At 36.0% G+C, this 23,887-nt stretch overlaps 1 protein-coding gene across 5 annotated transcripts in view; it reads left to right on the forward strand.

Annotated features, from left to right (window-relative positions):
* The window catches only part of RBM26 (RNA binding motif protein 26), a 57,372-nt gene that overhangs the window by 18,092 nt on the left and 15,393 nt on the right, over positions 1–23,887 (forward strand). For 2 of the 5 annotated variants that reach the window (XM_030036310.2, XM_030036311.2), the window contains exons 6-17: positions 207–467; positions 3,047–3,286; positions 4,754–4,921; positions 5,272–5,412; positions 6,435–6,546; positions 7,340–7,499; positions 8,930–9,094; positions 12,635–12,766; positions 13,793–13,864; positions 17,004–17,132; positions 19,327–19,401; positions 20,077–20,247. In XM_030036310.2, coding sequence (XP_029892170.1) covers positions 207–467; positions 3,047–3,286; positions 4,754–4,921; positions 5,272–5,412; positions 6,435–6,546; positions 7,340–7,499; positions 8,930–9,094; positions 12,635–12,766; positions 13,793–13,864; positions 17,004–17,132; positions 19,327–19,401; positions 20,077–20,247 — 1,826 coding nt within the window. The remainder of the gene's footprint in view (positions 1–206; positions 468–3,046; positions 3,287–4,753; positions 4,922–5,271; positions 5,413–6,434; positions 6,547–7,339; positions 7,500–8,929; positions 9,095–12,634; positions 12,767–13,792; positions 13,865–17,003; positions 17,133–19,326; positions 19,402–20,076; positions 20,248–23,887) is intronic. The other 3 variants (XM_030036312.2, XM_030036313.2, XM_030036314.2) reach the window with 2 other exon arrangements.

The raw sequence follows: 23,887 nt of genomic DNA on the forward strand, positions 1-23,887 counted from the left end.
AACTCTGAGAGTGGAGACTCTACAGGTACTCTGGGCAACCTGTAGAACATTTCAATTATCTTTTTTATATTTTGAGTTGAATTGATGTGGAATAAAGATAAGATACTTACACAGGTTAGCGGCTGCTTCTGGTGAAATTGTGCAGAAGGAATCATCCAATAGAATTTTTTTGTTTGTTTGTTTTGTTTTTTGTTTTTTTTTTACAGAAAGGGATTTAGGAAAGCCAAAATACGATATGGATAGAACAGATCCATTAGAGAACAATTATACTCCAGTTTCTTCTGTGACAAATATTTCATCCGGCCACTACCCAGTCCCTACACTGAGCAGCACTATTACTGTTATTGCTCCTGCTCATCATGGAAATAACACTACTGAAAGCTGGTCGGAGTTCCATGAAGAGCAGCTGGACCACAACTCCTATGGAAGACCTCCGCTGCCAAAGAAACGCTGTAGAGATTATGATGGTAAGTCTGTATTTTTTTTAATTGCTTCCTGCAGCTATGATTGGCCCCTTTCTGAAAAGATTGCGGTAGTTTTCCTTTCTTTTCCTTATCTTCTCTAATGCTGTGGTTTTTCTATTACACAATTCTTGAATGCAAATTTTATCCCACTTTTTATTAACTTAGCTTTTAGACAGCTTGCTTTATTAGTGTTTTTATAGTTTTTTTTAGCTACTAGAATTATTTTATATAGATGAAAATTAGTATATTTATATTAAAAAGTTATCCAAAAAATCAAATTTTACCCAGGTTTTCTGTCTTATGTTCAAGCCAAATACTGTATTTGATAGTTTTGGCCATGATTAGCACCTTACTGACCTCATCATTTTTTATTCCATCCTAAGAGATAATTTTTAACTAGAAAGGTCTAGAGCTGCAACTTCCCAGGCTCATGTTAACCCATTTTTTCCATGTAGGTGTTTCTTAAAATTGGGTGTGGGGTTTTGTGCTTATCTATGTCTTAAACATTTTGCATGTCTTGTGCCAAAATTCACACAAGAGGCTGCTGCAGTTGGCAGTGTTCTAGCTAAATTCAGCCAGTCATCCTGTTAGCTCAGAAGAGTTTAGATTTCCCCCTAAAGTTTTTTCTGAGTTGGTTTTTTGGGGTTGGGGGGGAGAGGGGACGTGGTGGTGTTGTATACCACAATGATGAGTTTAAGATCTAGGCTGGTTTACATTCAGAACTCTGATTGTAATAGAATTGTTCTTTAAGTAAAGAAAATGGGAGGCTGAGCTCTCAAGCGTTGGCAGAGTTGTACTTGTGAAGAATAGCTTTGCCAGTATACGTCACAGTACTCTGGAACAAGTAGAGTTGTGAAAGTGTAGTTTTGTTTTGAAGTTTTCTAATGCATGCTGAGCTGCAGAACGTTCTGTCATGGTCTCCCACCACTACAGGTTTTTTAGAAAGGAACAAAACATGCAGGCTAGTATACTTTTGAAATAACATCTCCAGGCATGACACTGGGACTTTGTACCTTTAACAGTCTGTCTTCTGTAGCAGCTTATTATTTCCAATTTCTGAGTATGAAGCAAACGGTAATATGTTGGAAATCTGTGATACAATTGTCCTCAAATTTTTACTGGTGGCTTTTTTTTTTCCCTACGTTTCTGACCGTTACTAAAATCTCTCAGTAGATGTCTCTTCCATTTGCTTTTCTCATGGCTGTTTGTGTCTTCTAAATTTACAAGCTCATCTCTCTCTTCAGTGGATAGTTGCTTCCAACATACTGTTCTTCCAATCCGCACTTTCATATTTTCTACTTGACCCTCTGCAGAACTTCTGTTTTTCCATACAATTTCAATTTATATGTTTTCTAACTCTTCCTGAAGATGAGGTAATACAGACTGCTTTTCAGCATCATGTTTTGAGGAGTTGCATACTCAGCTTTCTTACTATTTTACTGGAAGATGTTTTGAACTTTTCTCCCATATTGCACTGATTTGTATTGGTTTTTTTTGTGGGGGCTGTTGCTAAATAGATAATCATAGAATCATAGAATGGTTTGGGTTGGAAGGGACCTTTAAAGATCATCTAGTACAACCCCCTTGCAGCGAGCAGGGACATCTTCAACTAGATCAGGTTGCTCAGAGCCCCGTCCAACCTGACCTTGAATGTTTCTAGGGATGGGGCATCTACCACCTCTCTGGGCAACCTGTGCAATGGTTCACCACCCTCATTGTAAAAAATGTCTGCCTTATATCTAGTCTGAAACTACCCTCCTCTAGTTTAAAACCATTACCCCTTGTCCTATCGCAGCAGGCCCTGCTAAAATGTTTGTCCCCATCTTTCTCATAGGCCCCCTTTAAGTGCTGAAATGCTGCAATAAGGTCTCCCCAGAGCCTTCTCTTCTCCAGGCTGAACAACCCCAACTCTCTCAGCCTTCCCTCATAGGAGAGGTGTTCCATCTCTCTGATCATTTTGTGGCCCTCCTCTGGACCCACTCCGACGTTTTACTTACATGTAAAAGAAAAGTGAATATATATTCATTTTTATTTATATGTGTGTATTTCATATTTAAATATATATATATATACACATATAGAGTACATATATATGTAAATAACAACATTTTTTGCTCTTAAATTATTGCATTAAAGTATTGGAAAATATTCTAATTCTTCGTGAAATAATGGCAAAAGAGAAAAAGGAATTGGAGTGAATTTTCTCATGTTGGAATTTTATAATATTAACTTCTAACTTTAATAGGGATTTCTCAGTCCCAGTTTCTGCACTTTCTACTTAGAAACACTTCATTCTTTGCTTTCACAGTTTGTTACAATTCAGTGCAGAATTAAGTCTTCAAGAAAAAAAAAAACTAACTCTTGTGTTTACTCTGGTAGAATGTTGCTGCAATCTTCCTATGTGCTGACTGTTAAAATAAAGTTAAATGGTCAATTTCATTTTCTGATATAAATTTCTGCTGGTATGTGAAGCTCTTAATTTACAAACTGCTGCATTACACATAGAATATGTCATATTTACTCTGAATCAAACTACAGCTGTTGTATACTAACAACAATTCTTTTTGGTTTTGATGTTTCAGAAAAGGGTTTCTGTATGAGAGGAGACATGTGCCCTTTTGATCATGGAAGTGATCCAGTAGTGGTAGAAGATGTGAATCTTCCTGGCATTCTGCCTTTTCCAGCACAACCCCCTGTTGTCGAAGGACCACCTCCTCCTGGACTTCCTCCCCCTCCACCAATTCTGAGTCCTCCTCCTGTTAATCTTAGACCTCCAGTACCACCACCAGGCCCTTTACCACCTAGCCTTCCACCTGTAACAGGTAATTAAAAAAAGATTAAAACCCATTTTTGAGTAGAAGAGCCTGGATGTTACTTGGGTTGTACGCTGTGCAAAAAGCTGTTTTAAGAATGCCAACTATATTTAGAAAGTTTTACTATACTTTACTATGGCATAGCTTACACCCAAATTACTGTTTTTTATGATAATTGTTGCAAAGTCGATTGTTGTAAAATTTGCATATTAAATGTGAATCTTGAATATGGAATAATATTTTAATTGTGTTTAAGCAAAAGCATGGTGTGGCAAAACTCAGTTTTTGAGTTTTATAGGAGTTGTCTGAAATTGACTACTGTTAGCAAAGAAGGGAAAACCCTGGAAACGGCAGATATTTGGCATTTCATTTGTAATAATAAAATTAAAGAGAATTCATGACCACATCAAATTTACACCTGAAAATGTCATTTGCGATTAATTTTGAAACTAAACTTTCAAAGTAACTAAGAAAAATTTTCCAGCTTGTTTACTCTTTCATTGGAAAGTTCTTTGACTGAAGCACTAAAAATTACTTGGGGACTTGTGTGCTTGGCTCTCATTTATAAAATAGCAGTTTAGTATTCAGTTCCCTTGTGTTGTTCAAAAACTGTTATGTTCGTTTTATGTGATTCTCCCTTTTTTTTATTAACTTAGATGTCCCACGGTAAAATTATTCAAGAATAATTGATATTTGTTATTGCTTGGAAATTTCTTGAACTCTTTTCATTTCCAGTTGATAGTATATTTAAGTAAGATCTTGCATGTATTTTTTTCACTTAGTATAGAGAGCAACTATTGCTGGGGTGATCATTTCTGCCTCACATGCTATTCCCGCATCTGTGTGGAAAGTCCAAATGTGTGACTTTGTATCTTTTTCTAAAACCTGGTTTTGCCAACAATTAAATTGAATGTCAGGCTTGACTGCTCAGCTTTGTAAGTCTCACCTTACCTGTGGGAAAAAAAAAGTCGAACTAACCAACCAACCAACCAAAAAACCCCCTCACTTTTAAGAAGGATCCCTTTGAGTTTCCACCAGAGTTGTAGGTTTCTTCTTGGGTGTCTGGAAAAATAATTTCTGTCAAGTTAGTTATTGTCATCATAGAATATTTTTGTTATACACTATTACAAAATAGAATTTTTTCTTTGAGGGGGTTTTATAGAGCTTTAAAGATCTTCTCTTGGTGAAGATAAATACTGTGTTAGCAATTAAATTTAGCTTATAGAAGGAAGGTGTCCAGAGAAATGTTGAACTATTGAAATGCTTTTCACTGTAATCTAAGTTCTGAGTCACTTGCTGATGGGGATGGTTCCATATGAATGAATGGTACAGCATCATGTCTGTATATAATGCCTTCTCACCCCCTTTTTTTTAAATAGCCTTAAAAACATGTCAGATCAATTTCCTTATGAGTTGGTTGTAGTGTAAGTCTAGAGGATAATAAATGAATGCAGTGTTTTCCTTTGTTTTTGACAGGACCACCCCCTCCACTTCCCCCATTGCAGCCTGCTGGCATGGATGCCCCCCCAAACTCAGCAACTAGCTCAGTTCCTACTGTTGTTACAACGGGTATTCATCACCAGCCGCCTCCTGCTCCACCCTCTCTTTTTACAGCAGGTGTAGTACTGAGGCTTTGCCCACAAGGTTTGCTAAATAGAATAACATTGATTCATATTATACTGTACTTTTTAGAGATTATAATTTCATAGTTTGGGAGAATAAGTTTGTATCATTTAGATAGCAACACTAGTTTAATGCTTTTTTCTAACTTGGTTCAGGACAGAAGTAAAATTTGCATGTAAATGTGAATCTTGACTATGGAATAATATTTTCATTGTGTTTAAGCAGAAAACTTGGCATGGCAGTTTTTTAGGATAGTTGTATAACAACTCTTCCATTGTAACTGTATCTTGTAATTAAATGAAATACTGTATTTGAAACCTTAAGGGTTTTAACTGCAATTTATTTTAATGAGACAATTTCTTTGTTACCAGAAACGTACGACACAGATGGCTATAATCCAGAAGCTCCAAGTATAACAAATACTTCAAGACCTATGTATAGACATAGAGTACACGCCCAAAGACCAAATTTGATAGGACTCACATCAGGTGATATGGATCTACCACCCAGAGGTAAGCTTTCAAAGCTATACTTATTTAGTTTAGCTCGTTTTCTTACATTAATGCAGATTGAGGCAGTTTTCAGAGAATGTAATACTGGGAAACGTTGCATTTTTTAAAATCTTCTGGAATTAAGAGAAGTTTAATTGAATAGGGAATTATGTTTGTAGCTTCTTTGTGTGTGCATTTTGACAGGTAAAATGAAAGTTCTTGCTAGGGTATTGCACAGTTTACACTTGGCTGTAATAACTGATCACATTGTACATCATCTATACAGAAAAACGTTACTGTTTCTGTAACAGAATCTTAGGATGATTTTTGCTGTGGAGAGGAGGGAGTCATTTTTATCTGGTAGCAGACAGTTATGCATGAGTAATCTTAACCTCTTAGTTCCTGTGGCCCTGAGAAGAAGCAGTAGCATACAAAATGAGAAAGGAAGAAGGATAAACCCCATTTTTTTAATGTGGTTTTGTTTACATTTGTATGTATTTGTATTTAATGTTGCTATGTTTCTGTTGGTGTATTTTCAGTGAGGAGTGCCCCAGTATGATTCCTGTTCTTCAGCAAGAGCCACTCCTCTCCCACCCATCCCTAAATCTTCCTCCTAGGTGTTAGTGCTCTGGAGTACTGTACATTTCCTACCATGAGCATTTTTGTGCATGTCATCTAATGTAATGGAGGTGTTAGCAGAAATTGTGTGAGCCTCAGAGTATTGTATGGGATATTGTGAATCAGTGAGTGCAGCCATCTTGAGGCAGATGCCTTCTGTCACACCTCTTTTGTTTTCCTTATGTGTGATGTTACTGTGACAAAATGAAAGCCATTAGCTATTTTGATCTGTCACAGCATCTTTTGATAGTTAAAAAGAAAAGTCGGTGACCAAGATTTGATTCAGTTTGAACAAGGACCGTAGTTAATTTCAATATAAACAATTACTCTTTTCAGTGCAAATTCAATGTGAGCAGAATACCTTTTTACAGTCAAATACACAGAAAATACAAAAAATATTGTAAAATCTTTTCATCTGTTTACAGAAAAACCTCCTAATAAAAGTAGTATGAGAATAGTGGTAGATGCTGAATCCAGGAAAAGAACAATTGGTGCAGGGGATGGTGGAGTTCCTACAAAGAAGACTTGGTTTGACAAGTGAGTGATCATTAACACAAGGTTGGCTTAATAGTTGGAATTCCATGGAGCTCTTTTCTGTAATCTGAAACATATAAGTCTATATAAATTGCAAGCAAGTTAAACTGTAAATAAGCTGTCTGTACTAAAATAAATCACACTGGAGAGCAGTCTGTATTTGACTGTCTTCTCTCAAAGGCTGTATAGAGATAGCTGAAGTTGCTTTGGATGATACCAAGATCTACTCTGTGAAAGCTGGAATGATCTAAGAAACAGAGAAGCTGCAGTGTGATGGTTGTTAGAGATGACTGATTTTTCGTTTTGAAATGTGAATTGTGTCACTGCTATTTTGGTTTGAGTTGCCAGGTTATGTTACTGACAGGAAATATAGGATGCAGTGCTTAGTGCAGATGTACCTGGGGTGACAAAAGGTTGGAAGGGATCTTAAGAGATTACTGGGACTGAGAAGAGCCTGGAAGTAATAGTTATTTAAAATGTTAGTGGGGAGGTTCTGTGGAATAGCTGTGAAATGGTTTTTGGAGAGAAGCAATGTGGAAGTCAGGTCTTACTGACACAAGCTAATTATTGTGAATTATCTTGTGGATTTATGCACTGGGGTATGTTGAGAGTATCAGTGGGGAAAACTGCAGGTGTATGGGCCTGTGTGCTGTACTCTTCTACACTTTTCTAAAATTGCATTTTTTAAGTCCGCAGATCTTTGTGTCTCATACATGCTTCTGTGTAAGTGTATACAATTTAACATTGTGTTTTCTAGCTTGCTATGGATTTCTGGCTTGATTTTTATTTGTTGCAGGCAAAATTTTAACAGAACAAATAGTCCAGGTTTCCAGAAGAAGGTGCAGTTTGGAAATGAAAATACAAAACTTGAATTGAGAAAAGTTCCCCCAGAACTTAACAATATCAGCAAACTTAATGAGCACTTCAGTAAGTTTGGAAACTTAGTCAACTTGCAGGTAAGAGGCAACAAAGAGAAGCCAGTATGCTTTGACTTAATAATAGAGGTAGTTGCTAAGCGGAGAATGCTAGTTGTTTTTTAACTGATTCCCTGAAACTGTTCTCATTATTTTCCTAACTTGTTTCTTAAACATGAACTTATTATTTTTAATGGAATTGTCATTGAAGAAGCAGAAATGAAATGTTCTAGTCTTTTTTTAGATTTTGAACAAATGTTTTCCTCACAGGTAAGACTTTTAAGATACATTGCTTGAAACATTGAAAATTGATTGGAAGTGTTTTTCCTTCACCCCTTTTCTCAAGTTCGGTTCTGATATCATAAACCTTCTGTATTTTTTGAGATAAATTGTGAATACAGAAAACCTGTATTTCTCATCCAGAAAGCAGACCCTGTGATATAATTGGTCTCTAGTCCCACAGTAGTGGCAGTTTGTCCCTTATCATTACTTTGTTGTATATCTGAGTGACCCACGTTTATAAACAGAAATAAGCAAATAACTAGAGAAAGATAGGAGGGATGCAAAGAACTAGGGCCTAACTTAGATTGATGTTATATATTGCAGGCTGTATGTGTAATGTTAGTATTGCACATCCAGTCTCTAAGCTACTCAGTCTTACCTTTCATCATGCTTCATTATCAACAGGTTTCAGATGCTAGCTTGTGTTTTTATGTATGCTTTCTTGTTTGCACTGAGCTGTTGAATGAAGAGGTGTAATAGAATATTTTTGTGCATACTGATACAGTACAGAATAAACCTCCTGTGCCTGTCTGAACACTGAGGGAATTTAAATCTCTCTGAATTGCTCTTAAATATTTCTTAAGCCTTTCCACAGTTTGCCTAAGAATACGGGTGTATTAGCAAGCAGTATGATTCAGTAAGGCAAGTAAAATTTTGTGTGGATGTGTATAGAGAGACAGATGTACACAGATAGATATTGCAATCTACACTCTTCTTCCAAAAGGTATAATTTTGTCCTTTGAGGGTGTCTAAGATAGTATTTTAATGCTTAAAGAAAGGAAAACCAAAATGAACTTTTCTAGCTCTGATACTAGATAGGACATCTATTGACTGGTCTCCGTATTTTTTTTTTTTGTAGCAAATTTTTTTACTTTAGTGATGCTTGCTCTTGTCTTTCAAACTACTACTCATGTTTGCAATTAGAAATACTATTTGACTGTTTAGGTATTTTACTTCAGTTTGATTGCTTGGGGTTTTTTAACTATTCTTAAAATTTATTAGCTTAATCTCAAGGTTGCTTCTTGGCGCCAGGTTTTTCAAACAGAATCATAAATGGGAAGTGTTTATCTAATGACCCATATTGGGTTTAAATTGTAAGCTTCTGAGCCTTGAAACTAATGATTTTGTGATAATCGAGACACAAATGAGAATCCTACATGCAGTTTTTGTTCTTCTGTTTTAAATCTTAGGTTGCGTATCAAGGTGATCCAGAAGGTGCCCTTATTCAGTTTGCCACACACGAGGAAGCAAAGAAAGCTATATCAAGTACAGAAGCAGTATTAAATAATCGTTTTATTAAAGTTTATTGGCATCGAGAAGGCAGTGCACCGCAAATCCCAACTACCACACAGAAGGTAGAGGAACTAAATCTATTCTATCTAGAATGTTATGTAAAACATAATCTTTTAAACTTTCTAAAAAAAATGTTTATAGAAAGTAAACTAAGTACTTTTGAAATACTGAATGCTTCATGTAATTATTTTCTGAAAGTTACTCTTAATTGTAGATTCCTTGACCTCAGGTAGAAGGTTCAGGAGTTGATTAGCAAGATAAAACTGAAGGTATTTAAAGAAAGCCCTGCTGTGACTTACAGAGAATTCCACTCTGTCATCTCATGTGAAGCAAGATTTGATGCTGCTGTCTGCTGAATAACATCTATTTTGCTTTAACTAGTATAGGCTTTTTTTTTTCTTCTGGTGAGTGTAAGACAGACAAGAGAGTTATATTTCTTTTCTTGGAAGATAATCTCCATTTTCTTCCGAAAGGAGCTGTTTTTTCCAGTCTTTTCCTTTCTCCTTTCCTGTTGAGCATGCATACTGCTATAGAAAGTAGCAGTAGAATTTTTTACACAAAGGTGTATACAGATACACACACACACACACACACACACACACACACAGACAGAGAAAGGGCATGCAAGCAACAGTGTAAGAGGAGAGCTGCATTAGAGAGACTAATTTTGTGGGAATGGATATGGGACATTTTACATTTTTAAATGGAGAGGGAGGTGCTGATCTCCGTGGTATCCAGTGATAGGATGCATGGGAATGGTTCAGAGCTGCACCAGGGGAGGCTCAGACTTGACTTTAGGAAGCATTTCTTTACAGAGAGGGTGGTCAGACACTGGAACAGGCTTTGTAGAGAGGTGGCCGATGCCCCAAGCCTGTCAGTGTTTAAAGAGACATTTGGATAATACACTTGATAACATGCTTTAACTTCTGGTTAGCCCTGAAGTGATCAGGCAGTTGGACTAGATGATCACTGTAGGTCCCTTCCAACTGAACTATTCTATTCTGTATCTTTTGATTGAATTGCACAGTGGAGTACCTGTTGGTAATTGTCATGTGCATAGTAGCATTAGCAACTTTTTAAGAATATGAAACAGCAATTACTGTTGCGGAGCTTAGATGTGTAACTTGTGGCAAGCCAAATCAGACTTGTTAGCAGGTATAGTGGTTCCACTCAAACATAAGAGGAAGCTTGGATTCTCCCAGGTCGTGTAGGTTATTGAATAGAGTCTTGTCAGTTAGCTCCCAGTGTAGCAAGTTCTTCTAAATAACTTGTGTATCCTGCTTTATTGGATTTGCTGTCAGTGTGGAACAACGCATTCTACACTTAGAAAATGTGAGGTAGGCTCTGTAGAAGAAATGTTCACCTATATATATATGCTGATGTAATGAACAAATAAGTTGTTAGAGGATTCTTTCAATTATTGCTCTAAGTTTTTAATTCCTTCTTTCTCTGGATGGTGTATGTCACTATCATTCAGAATCAATGACCCAGTTTTCCATAGCAATGCTGCTGTAGGGTATTTTAACAGTTTCCTTTCTCTCCTTCTTTTGTAACAAATGCCCTGCTTTTTATTTACAAAAATGCAGTTTTAACAACACCTATCTCACTGTCTCACCAGTTATCATCCCTTAGATTTGAGTTTGGAATCAAATTTATGAATATCCTTGATGCTTGATCTGAACTAGTGCTACTCAAAATGATATTTATTTTCTAAGCTTGATTTACATCTTATCAGCCAGAAGAGGGCAGTGGTGTATGTCATTTGCATTCATACAAATATTACCTCTCTTGAGAAGGATAGCTTGAACAGTGACTGCCATCATCGTGTTTGCTGATTATGCTATTCAGCTTGGAGTATTAACTGTGTATTTCCAAACAAATATCTGATCTGTATATTTGTTATTTTGCAAAACATCAATTTTAAATACTCTTTCGGTTTTTAGTGATGTTACTAGCTTCCCAGCACAACACCTTTGGCAAGTTAACCTTGATGGTTTGAGAATGAATTCCCTGAATTCCCCTTGGTACTAGGTGACAATATTAAGGGTTCCTGCTTCACAAAGAACAGCCATTCAGCACGTGTCAGGAGACTACAATTTGAAGGCTGTTATGGGTGATAGAGCGCACGCAGTGACAAGAGAAATTTAAACAGGAAATTAAAATTCTAAGTGCAATGTTGTTCTACCCCAAAGTACAGCAATTATCAAATTGTTGAGTCAGTAAACAGGTATTTTTAATTCATAATCCTTTCAGGGGCATGAATATTTACTTCCCTTTTCATTGAAATTAATATTTGGTATCATATCTACAAGTAGTATGGAAGTTCTTTTCTTACAGTACTTCACATACTACAAGTATTTTAATTTTTGTCAAGATTTCTGGTTTATTAATTTCACCTGTGTTTATAATGGTTTCCAGCCAGATTTTTTTCTGTCAGGCACTAAAGACAGGCTTTTGAATTTTTTTCAATGTAAAATCAGTTGGCTTTTTAAGTTGTCCTTTCAGTACTATCTGGTCCTGCACAGTTTCTCAACCATTGCTCTTTCTCAGCAGGATTACTTTGGAAAATTCTTACTGTGGAAATTCTGAAAGGAGTGGAAGCATTTAGTAAAGATGGTGGGAGTCAACCATAATAAATCATCAAATAAATGGTTTCTGCCAGGAAGCAGAAATAATGTGCTCTCGACATCTGCAGTAGATAAAATAAGAAGTACTGGGCCTAAAAGGCAGCTCAGGAGATTTAGGTTAGATAGTAAAAAACATTTTCTAATGCTAAAGGATACTGAAACACTTTTGTCTACAGAGGTGATAGGACCTCTTTCATGGAAATCTGTAAGAACTACATAGATACTGTCGGTAATGGCTTAGGTGTAGCTGACTTTGCCCTGGAGTGGATGAATGGATTAGGTGACCTTGGGAGGGTCATAAATATGACAGGAAGCTTGCTTGGAAGAGTATTTTATTGGTCTTAAGTGTTTAATGTTTTTGTCAAAATAAAAAGGCAGGGTGTTAGCTGTCAGGTCATATTCATGGTAGGTCTGAAGATTAGCTGCTCTGTTTTCTTTTTCCTCAGTCCCATGTCTGCATGTCTCCATATCCTTTCTTTTTCTATGTTGTCCAAGTTAAACACATAGGAGATGAAAAGTGACATATCGCTGTAATAAAAAGTGAGAGTCTTTATGATGCAAGTTTGTAATCTGCCTTTCCATAACTAAATGGTTGATGATGAAAGATCTGTGAAAGGAATCAGAAGACTGCTTCTTACTTTTTATTCAGTTCTAACAGGTGGAAATTAAGATAATCTAAGTAGATGTGATTAATAGAAATAGACCAGAGTTGGTTGATCACTTCTGTGAGCTGCAAGTGCAAAATAGATGTTATTGCTGTATGCGCTAACACAAATAGTCAGTGTAACGTCCTAAATCTCATGAAGTGTTTATTTTTGCCATTAGGTGAAAAAGCTATTGAATGATAGAAACAAAGAAGTGTAAATCTAAATGCAGTCGCTGCAATTTCATTGTGTATTTATTGAACTACATATGTAGCAGCCTTTTGTTGTTAATATTATGATGTGCTTTTTTGGGGATGGGGTGGTGTTACAGGTAATACAACCCTTAGTTCAGCAACCTAGTTTACCGGTAGTGAAACAATCAGTCAAGGAGCGATTAGGTCCGGTACCTGCGAGTAATATTGAACCTGCAGAAGCACAGAGTGCCAATACAGAAGTCACTCAGGTATGTATGACAGTCAAAAAATCAGTTGCGCATTTTTCTTTCTGTAATAGGTTCCATAGTGTATTAATGTATCTGTTACAGTTACTCATATAGTGCAAGTACACATTACTACTTATAAGTGCATCTAATTTGATTGCGATTGGTGTTTTGATATCAAAGTTTTCCTCAGTGCAATGATATTTGGGTTTCTTACCCAAGCACGGTACTTAATTTTTAGTATCATAGTTTTTTAGTTAGTTTAAAAAAAACCGAAGAGACTCTGAAAATATTATAGTAATGCTGTGTTAAATAGCAGTTTTCAAACTTCAAAATAAAGTGTTTTCTATCCAAAAAACTGAAAGCTATCCTTTTTTTAGTATTATATCTGTTAAACAGCTAAAACCATTAGAGACCGATGGTCAGCATCTAAAAGTGTTTTCAGTATTTGTACATCACTCTTAATGCAAGGAAGAATGTAACCACAGTACCAATATGACTAAGACAGAATCTGGCATGTTACTCCCATTAGAAATAGCCTTTAAATATTTATAATATTAGAAGTATTTCATTAGTAGCATTGTGTCACTACTTTAGTTTTAGGTCTGAAAAGGAAGACCACCACACTTCAGAAAACATTAGTTTAAATTCAAACAACAACTTTCTGCAACTTATGCCTGCAAATAGCAGATTATAAAACACAAAACCTGAAGTGTATTTAAAAGGGCCTGTGTAGATAATCCTCTGCCAGCTAGCATGTCACGGTCTTCTTGCAAAAAATATGTAGTATAATCTTTGATTCCAAATTTGGCTTTACTTTTATCTTATCCAATCTATTTGTAGGTGTATATTAACTGTAAAATCAAATATCTAAAATTGATTTAATCAACTGCTTTAGTATTATTTTTCTTGTACTGTTGCTCAAAAGTCTATGGCTTTATTAGTTAAATATGTTTTTTCTAAATCTCTAACATTTGGAATTACACAGGAAACAGTAAAATATTCATAAAGTAAAGTGTATTTGAACTATAATTTTGTTTTTTTTCTTAGAATGTGACTAAATTATCTGTGAAGGATAGACTGGGTTTTGTGTCAAAGCCAGTTACTCCAACAACTGAAAAGGTAAGAGAATGTCTCATATTCTCTTCATCTCACATTTAATTTCAGTAGAGTTAATTTTATTATAAAATCACTTGCATTAATATTAAGTTTGTTTCATACCTATGAATAATGTTATTTGTTAGAGGTTAGTTTTATGAAGTATAATGTATCGAAACTCAGCAGATGGCTAAATGATTATAAGAAGAATAAAATATGCTAGGACAGAAGCTACTATTCTGTGGGTTTTGTTTTAATATAGTAGGTTCCATTTATTTGATCATGAAAATAACTAGATATGTTCCAGGATCCTGAGTTGTTAGAAGAATACAGAAATAAATTCAAAAAATAAATAAATTTTGACACTACATAGGAATCTATAGAGAGCCTTTCTTTAAAAATGTTTTGGGGCTTTTTAGTCCCTTAAAAGGTGATGCTGTAAACATTTACCTTCTTACTTGGTCTTACAATTTGTACTACTTGTGAAAAGATAAAAGTGGAAATTAATCAGTATAGAAAGGACAAAGAGAGGTAAGGTGGGAAAAGTGCACCTGAACTGTGGTTATGAGTTATGTATTTTGCTCAGTGGTTGCAATTTTCAGAACATAGAGTTGTTGATGTGTTTACTTTAGTAGCAAACTTCGTGATGCATGTTTTCAGATCTATTTAGCACCTTAGGGGACAGGGTTTCTCAGTGTTCATAACATTCGAGAAGCCTTTTGGTAGAAAGGCAGCAAGTTTTACCCGGTAACAAGATTCCTCTGCCTAGGTATGTATCTTTTCTGTTGGGAATTGGCTTGACCTGAAATGAAGCATCCACTGCATTTCCCCCTTGCCCCCTTACGATATTGGAAATAATGCATTTACTGGAATCTAAAAAGTAAAATTCGCTCCAAAGATACCATGCTGTACTTAGTATACAAAGGTAACAATACTTGAGTTGTAATTGTAGAGGATGTCTCTTCGACTCATTTCAAGCCAAGCAGTCCACCTGAATGCACTGATCTTGACTTCTTGCCTATATTTTGTTGGTGGTTTGATTAGTTGTGTTCTTGTTGCCCTAAATTAGTTGCAGATAAGTATCTTGCTGTGTATTCCTGAAATACATTTTATATACATACTGTACACTTAGTTTAGAAGTGGGAAGTATGCTTCAGTTTGAGTGGAAACACTTTTTTTTCTCATTCCCTAAGAGTTGAGTTATCCTGAAACACTTCTCTACGAAGAGTAAAATCATGCTAAAATGGTTTTCTGCTGTGTTGTCTTATAGTACAAACTGATTTTGATTAGCTCCTGGGCTGTTCAATGGACTGGTTGTGAAGCAGCAGTTTCCTTTGGCATTTTTAGTAGGGTTCTGAAACTTCGTTTGACCTGTTTTTACCTACTACTGTCCCTTTACAAGGAAATACCTTGCTTGGTTTGCAGTGATAATGCTCTATAACCATTAGAAATTAAATGATTGACAGCTGTAAAAAAACATAGATGTCATGTCCTAGGTGTTTTTTTGCTTCTGACTGAGTGCAGGGTTTGACAAGAGCTTTACAGTAAGAAAGTTGGTAGCTATGCTTCCCAAAGAGGAGGAGGAAAAGGAGATGAAACAGTCATCGTGAGGCCTTTTAAGATCTGTATAGGGACTTGCAATTTATGAACTTGTGAAGAGATTCACACTATTCCTTTTCTTGAATAGTATTAAAAGATTTAGAAGACGTTAATGTGTGGCTTCTTGTTCTTCTGTATTAGTTGGTGCAGGTACATCTGCTGTGGCATCTCTCCTTATATTAAAAGAGATGAGGAAGCATGGTTCACTGCCATCAAGACAGTTCAGGGCAAAAGGAATGTGTCAATATTTTTGTCTTGGTCCTCTGTTTGTGATGTAGCCTGTCCTAACTACTTTGTAATAGGAACTGTATGATTGGGATGTGCATACTTAATGTGCTTTAATAAGTTTTAAAAAAATTCCTCTGTGTCCTTTTTAATGGCCTGCTTAGAGCATTTTATATCACCTTTTATAATACACCATAACGTGCTTTGTGGTTTTTTGGGGTTTTTTTGTTCTCTCTGCGCTGCCTACGCTAGAAAATACTTTACTGTGGGAAGAAATAGTATAAATAGCACAACAAAGTGAAAAGCTTTTATACAAAGCATTCCTATTGTAAATTCTTCTGATCTCGGTCTTTTCTGTCTTTCTAATGTTTCTTGGCTGTCTCTTTCTTTTCTCCTGTTGGTGGGCATTGTGTCTATGTTATGGAGTGCATGGTGACCAATAGACTCTGCATGCATCTTTTAATTTTCCACATATATATAAAGTATTTTTAAACTCCTGGAAATGCTACCAATTGCATAATTGCTGTGATTTGCTAACAAGGCAGACAAGATCATGCCTATATTATCTCTAGCACTTAGCCATGGATTTTTTCAATACTAACATGGCCAAAATGTCCTTTAAGGAATGTGATAAAAAAATCAGAGTAGTCCAAATCTTCAGGTATTGCGGAGATGTACATAGTATACTTCAGAGAGATTATAAAGTAGACAACTGTGTTCTCAGTAGGTCGTGGAGAAATTTCATACCTCATTACAAATGTAGGAAAGAGAACAGAGACATAGGAGTCTCTTCCTTTGCTGTATTATGTTGAAGACTTCCCTGTACTTCAGTTACTTCTTGTTGATTGTACAAGCTCTACTTTGCACAAACTGCATATGAAAAGGAACTATTATATCTACTTTGGACCTCAGTCTCTAAAATTATGTTGAATTTTTGCTTGGAAAATTCACACAGCCATGAAAAATTGTATTTTAAACTTCAAAACAAAAAAAGAAAAACTTCAGTTATTCTTGGGAAAATCTCCGTCTTCTGTTTCCTTAATGATGCTCAAATACATAAAATTTTATATATTTGAAACTCAGAAGTACATATGAAATCTCAGTGGGAAGGATTTATAATCTGATGTTTATAATTCTTCTGTATCTGATGTGGTGCTGCCTCTTTAAAAATTGTTTAACTTCAGCAACTCCAAATATTATTGTTACACCAAATTTTTATATATCATATCATCAAAACAGACAAAAGAAAAGAAGCTTATATATTTTTAAGCACTCATGTATTTTTTTTTAAAAAAATTGAAATTCACTGGCAAAAAAATAAAATGATTTCCTCCTATAGGTTTTATCCACTTCTACTGGCTTGACAAAAACTGTGTACAACCCTGCTGCTTTGAAGGCAGCACAGAAATCTTTGCCTGTTGTTTCCACTTCCGTGCTAGACTCTAATGAAGCACAGAAGAAAAAACAGGTAAATTAAATATGCTTCTTTATAAAATGGACCTAGATTGGGAACTTGTGACCACTAGAGGTAGTGCACTATATATATTCATCTCAAGAGCATAGATGAAACTAGTTATAGGATTAAATTTGCTGTGATGATTTCTTTTCAAAGGAGAAGAAAATTCAGCATTGTTTTGTTACTTTTTCAGTGTATGTTCAGGCAGTGTAAGCAGGTTTAAAACTCTCTAGAAGTTCAAAATGGCAAATACTTTTTCCTGGAAGCAGTAACTGCATGTTGAGGCATGAATTGTCTATTGTGAGTGAGAAGGCAGTATAGGATAGTCACTATTGTTCTCTGTTAAGGCTTTCTGGAACTGGCCTTTATTATCATCAGACTGGCCTTCATTCTCAGTGTGTTTTGTACTTGTGACCAAAACTGTTTCTTCACTTGACAGAAATGAGAAGTGTATGATTCTGCATTTTATTGTTTCCAAACTGTAGTTCTCCCGCATCCATTTTTTTTATTTTTACGTTGGAGAGGAAATGCAACAATGCGACAAAAATGCATTTGGCCTTGAATAGGTCACTCAGTTGTAGTTTAGCTTGCATAGAATTTTCAAAACAGCCCAGTAAAGCTCCTTTTTCAGGTTTATTCTTACCATTTAGAAAAACTAAATATAGGACAATGTTTATCTTATTGGTTTCAAACCAGAAATTAAGAGTTCAATACTAAGTTAGATTCAAACATAAGTATTGAAAGCAGTATAACTGTTAAACAAAGATTTTAGCCTATTGGTAAACTTCTGTAGCTAATGTCTAATATAATTTGAAATAGCAGTTTGTAGCTGCATGTCAGTTGTGGCATTGGTACAGACTTTAAAGAAATCACTTCTAATTTGGGAATTTAATTTCATATTTGTCCCCTAAAACATGTTTTTCAGAATTAGAGCCTTTACTTTTCAAGTTAAGATGCTAAGTGCCTGTGAAATGGCAAAAAGCTCGTAATAAAATTATTGACTCATCATGACATCTGTAGGGTTTTTTTTGACAGAAGACACTGAAGATGTGCTAAGTGATTGGCTCTTTTTTCATGTGCTCTTGTGCTCCTTCCTCTATTCAGAGATTTCTATTACAATATACTAGTACTTGTGGGAAAACGTGATTTTGTGGAACTCACTCCCTTCTTTCCTCCTGTCTCCCTAGTTTTTCTTAGCATTCATCCCCTTGTCTTATCTTCCTTTTCCCTTCAGAAAAATTGTTGCACACTGTATTGCAAAACTAACATTTCATGCAGCAGAATTTGTCAGTATTTGGGAAGACATACAGAAACCTTATTGCTATTTCTTTTTTATGACTGTTATGCATTTATACTTTTTGTGTAAGATAATGAACTTACAGTCTGATCCCGGTTGATGGGTGATCTAGAGGTGCAAAATCATCATCTGCCTGTCCTCTTTTATCCCATTAAATATGTTGATATCAAAGCTCTTAATTGTTTTCTGCAAGTATCCTGCTGTCTAAGACTTCTACAGTCTGTATCTGAGAGCAAGAAGCAATTGCTTTCTCTCAAGCGACATTAGTAGGAGCTGAGCACAGCAGCTGTAGCATCTCCTCCTGCTTCTCCTTCTGAGTACAATATGTCACAAATTTATCAGTTTCAATTTATTTTGATTGGCCCATTGCAATGTCAAGATTCTGGTTTTAGCAGATGGAGTGCTAGTACTTGTCACTTCCAAGTTATAGCAGTCAGATGCAAAAGTGATGGTTTTCTTTGGGTAACGCTTCAGTTTTAGAAAACAGAATGTATTTCTTTTTGCTTGTAACTGTACTGCAGAATGTTTTAATTGATGGACTTGATTTACAGTTTTCAACATACTGTCCTTGCACATTTGAACTCTTGTATGTTGTATGTCTTGCGGTAGTGTATTACATTGCCTTTCAGCTTTCAGTGGAGTTGTGTAAGGGGTTACTTTGTACATAAGTAATAATGAAGTCTTCCCAGCACAGATCTAAGAAAGATCATTAGATCCTTCACTAATTCGGTGATGTGCTATTTTCCAAAACATAATTTGAAAAATATTGCCTATTAGTTCCTTGAGTTTCTATTATTAATTTTTTCCCTGTTACTGTAAGTTACTACTGTATAGTTGTCAGGTATAGTGTAGTATTCTTCTGGCATTATTTTTCAAAATCTAAAAACTGTAATTTTTTTATGCTTCTAGGAAGCATTACGACTTCAACAAGACGTGAGAAAAAAGAAGCAAGAAATCTTAGAGAAGCACATTGAAACACAAAAGGTAAAATGTTAGCATTAAAGAAAGTCAGCAATACAGTTGTAAAATCTCAGTTCACTTCTTTAAAATATTTCAGAATTTGTAAGCGTGAGCTACAAAATTGGCCTGTAAAATAAACATTCCCATAGAAAGGTATTACGACATTATTTTAAGTTTAGAGTTTTAATCTAACTTGTCTTGTTATTTCACTTCAAAAACTACAAGCTTATGCGATTTAGGTGCAATTTTAGTTTAAATTGCTTAATTTGAGTGCGACATACTTAATGTTTTTTGGGAGAAGTGAAAGCCTGAGAGTTGTACTTCACAAGAGCAGGAAAGATTAATGTAGAAAAGTATGCATGACTGCATTTAAGCTTAGGGCTTAAAAAGAAAAAGGCCACAATGTCATTTAAATTGAATAAAAATTTTGAAATAAATTAAGTATGTTGAGCAAATCTGTCCAAATGAAGTGAAGATATCAGATGTTTGTTAGCAAATTAATTAATCAGAGATTCAGACAAAGATTTTAATTTAACGTAAGCTGTTAAAAGCACTATTTATTGAGTTTGAAGATCACAGCAAAAGAAATGCAATATTCTGGTTTTCCATTGGTTGTAATGAGTACTGGAAAAGAAATCTGTAATAGTAGTTGCTAAATAAAAAGATTTTTTTTTTTAATTAATTTTTTAAATTGGACAGATGCTTATTTCAAAGCTGGAGAAGAATAAAGCCATGAAGTCAGAAGACAAAGCAGAAATCATGAAAACACTGGAAATTTTGACTAATAGCATTACCAAGTTAAAGGATGAATTAAAAGGTGTATCACCAGGAGGAGCGACTCCTTTAAAAAGCATGAAAACTAAGACTCAGGTACTCAAGTTTTGGTCAGCTTTTTAATAAGATGAATTCACATGCTTATGTCAGCAGAATAAAAATATGCAGCCACATCAGCAGTATTTAGAACTATACTGGTTTAATTTTGAAGTAATCTTTTTAAAGGAACATAGTTAATTTTAAAACCATGCTGTTGGCTAAAAGGTTTACCCACTGTTACTCAGATATTGCATCATCTGGAAAATCAACACCACCACCCCCTCACCCCCCCAATCTTATGATTATTTCTTTTGTCTTATCTAATCTTTTGTGTATAGTCTATTGCTTTCTTAAATTTTGAATACAAATCATGAAAATAGTATTTCTGATGCAAAGGGATTATTATGCAACGCATATCTTCTGGTCAGGTTTAATACACAAAATGCTTCATGAAATTAGTTGACTGCTGTACTGGTACATAATTTTCTGAGGCTTTTTAAGTCACTGAAATTTTTCAATATATTAAGCTTTTCAGATTGAAGATTATACTGGTCAGTTTTCCTTTGATCTAGCTACCTACGTTTGGGTTGCACCTGTGGCAGGATTTTCTGTCCTCTGCTATCATTCTTGTTAGTATATGGCTATAACCAATTTCCCAGCTGCTTAAAGATGCAATTATATTACCTTTTTAAAATGCAGTATTTTGCTTTTTATAGAAGTATTTGTTCCTAAACAGGTCACAAGGTGATTAAGAATTAAGCGAGACTTTGAGAAATAACATTTTAAGAAATTAGTAAGGTTTTTTTTTTAAATATATTACAAGTTTTTCTTCCTTTATCAAGTGAGGAAGTGCATACTAATAAAAGAGCAGGGTTTTTTGTACAGTGTATTCTCCAGTAAAGACAAAAAGTCTTGATCTTTTCTTGCTAATTTCTTTCAGTTCTTAAATCTTCAGAATGTTTAGTCTTTTCTTTTAATGTTTGGGTTCTGTTTTAAAAAGCTGGTATAATGTTACAACCCAGATTTAATTTAAATGGTTCATTAGTTTTCAGTTTGAAGCAGCGTTTCTACTGCTTTATTTTACCTAGAAATATAGGTATTAAAAGTAACTGTAGTGTAAATTACAGTGATACACAGTTTTGAAAAGAAATATCAGAAAGAAATACTGAAATGACCTGTATGTACTCACTATAGCTTCTTACATTGTTTTCAGGAAAAAGTTGAAGGAGCTTATTTTTATCCTAAAAATGGGCATAGATTATAATTTTTGGAAGTCAGTTTATACCTCTTAAAACAAGTTCCATTGCAGTGGAATATTTTACTGTGTTTTAGAGGGGGAACTAAGGGTAATACCAGAATTCAGGCACCGCTATAATAAGATTAAACTCTTCTTTTTTGGAGATGAGAGAAGAGAATTTTTTTTTTTAAATGTGTTTATGTTTTTGAGAGAAAGTGGATGTCTGGTGAGAAAATGTTTCTGAGAGGTCTGAAGGAAGTTAGCTACTTGTGGAGTCAATCTGATCTATAGAAGTCCTAGAAATTGGCAATATTTTTAAAGCTGCATTTGATTGTGAAAGCCTCATGTTTTTGAGAAATAGTCTTCTGCTGGTGGTGTACAGTGCTTCATAAATTTGAACAGGAAAAAATAGTTTATATCACCTTTGATCCAAGAATAACAGTTGGTTGTGGATTTTGTCATATGCAAGGAAATGAATCCAGACCCATAGAAATGAAGAAGCAAGTTGCATCACGAAAACTTGGCAAGTTCTTGTCTAGAAAACTTAAATGCAGCATTTTAAGCCATGACAGTTATGTTACCCTGAGAGTGGTCTAGTAAATTCTTGGAGTGGACAAGAAAATAGTCCGATAACACAAAATTGCTCAAAATAATTGAGATTAGAAGGGATCTCTGGGGATTGTCCTGTTCCATCACCATGCACAACTAAGAAGAGTCTGGATGTCTTCTTTACTCATCCCTACTAAGTAGTTATAGACATGGATAAGATCCTCCCCCACCAGCTTCTCTTCCTGAAGTTAAACAATCCCAGCTTTGTCAGCCTCTGCTCATATAGTAGATGCTTCAATCCCTTAATCATCTTTGTGGCCTTTTGCTGGACTCACTCCAGTATATGTCTCTTGTGCTGGGGAGCCTGGAACTGGACACAGCACTCCATATGTGGCCACACCACTGCAGAGTAGAGAAGGATCACCTCCCTTGACCTTCTGGTGGTGCTCTTCCTAATGCAGCGCAGGAGGCTGTCAGTCTTCTTTGCCACAGGGATGCACTGCTGGCTCGTGTTCAACTTCTTTTGTGCTACCAGGACCCCTCAGGTCCTCTTCATCTGGGCAGCCCCCAACCTGGACTGGTGGCTGGGGTTACTCCTGCTCAGGTGCAGGACTTGGCAGTTCCCTTTGTTGAAATGCAGGATGTTCCTCCTGCCCCATTTCTCCAGCATGTCAAGATCTTTCTGAATGGAAACACAACCAGCTGGTGTACCAGCTGCTCCTCCAAATTTTGTATTGTCCACAAACTTGCTGAGGGCACACTCTGTCTTACCATCCAGGTCACTAATGAAGACGTTACTGCTGGGGTACACCATTAGTGACTGGTCTCCAGATGGACTTTCTGCCACTGATCAGAACCCTTTGAACCCAGCAGTTCAGCCAGTTTTCAGTTCATCTCGCTGTCCACCTATCTAGTCAGCACTTGATCCTTTGGCTGTGAGGATGTTGTGGGTGGTAGTATTGAAAGCCTTACCGGAGTTAGGATAAACAACTTCCACTACTCTGCTCTTGTCCACCAAGTCAGTCATCTCACTGTAGACAGCTGTTAAGGTCAAGCATGATTTCTCCTTCCTTTTCCTCAATCACCTTCTTGTTCTTAACATTCTCGGAAATGGTTTTGAAGATTATTTGCTCCTTCATCCTCCCAGGGATTGTGGTGAGGCTGACCAGCGTGTAGTTCCCCAGATCTCCTTGCCCTTTTTGAAGATAAGAGTGATACTTGCTTTTTCTCAGTCCTGAGGAACCTGCCCCAAAGGCCGTGACCTTTCAAAGATAATTGAAATTGACTTTGCAATGACATCAATGAGCTCGCTCAGTACTTAATGCTTGCATCCTATTAGGTCCCAGGTTTTTGTGTATGTCCAGATTGTTTAAATGTTTCCAAACTTGATTCTCCTCCAATGAAGGTAAGTCTTCTTGCTCCAGGCTTTTACACTAGTGTCAGGGTCTGGAATTGCTGAAGGCAAGTCTTTCCTCTAAAGACTGAGGAGGAGGAGGTATCGAGCACCTCAGCTGTTCCATGTCCTTTGTTGCCAGGTCCCTGTTCACATTCAGCAGTCAGCCCACATTTTTCACAGCATAGTGTTCCTCTTGCTTCTGATAGACATTGTCGTGGTTTAACCCCAGCCAGCAACTAAGCACCACACAGCTGCTCACTCACTCCCCCCCAGCCCAGTGGGATGGGGGAGGGAATTGGGGAAAAAAAGTAAAACTCATGGGTTTAGATAAGAACGGTTTAGTAGTACAGAAAAGAAGAAACTAATAATGATAACACTGATAAAATGACAATAGTAATAATAAAAGGATTGGAATTTACAAGCGATGCACAATGCAATTGCTCACCACCCGCTGACCAACACCCAGTTAGTCCCCAGGTGGCGATCCCCCATCCCCACTCCCCCCAGTTTATATA

This window comes from Aquila chrysaetos, chromosome 14 (genome assembly GCF_900496995.4).
Source record: "Aquila chrysaetos chrysaetos chromosome 14, bAquChr1.4, whole genome shotgun sequence".
Taxonomy (NCBI): Eukaryota; Metazoa; Chordata; class Aves; order Accipitriformes; family Accipitridae; genus Aquila; species Aquila chrysaetos.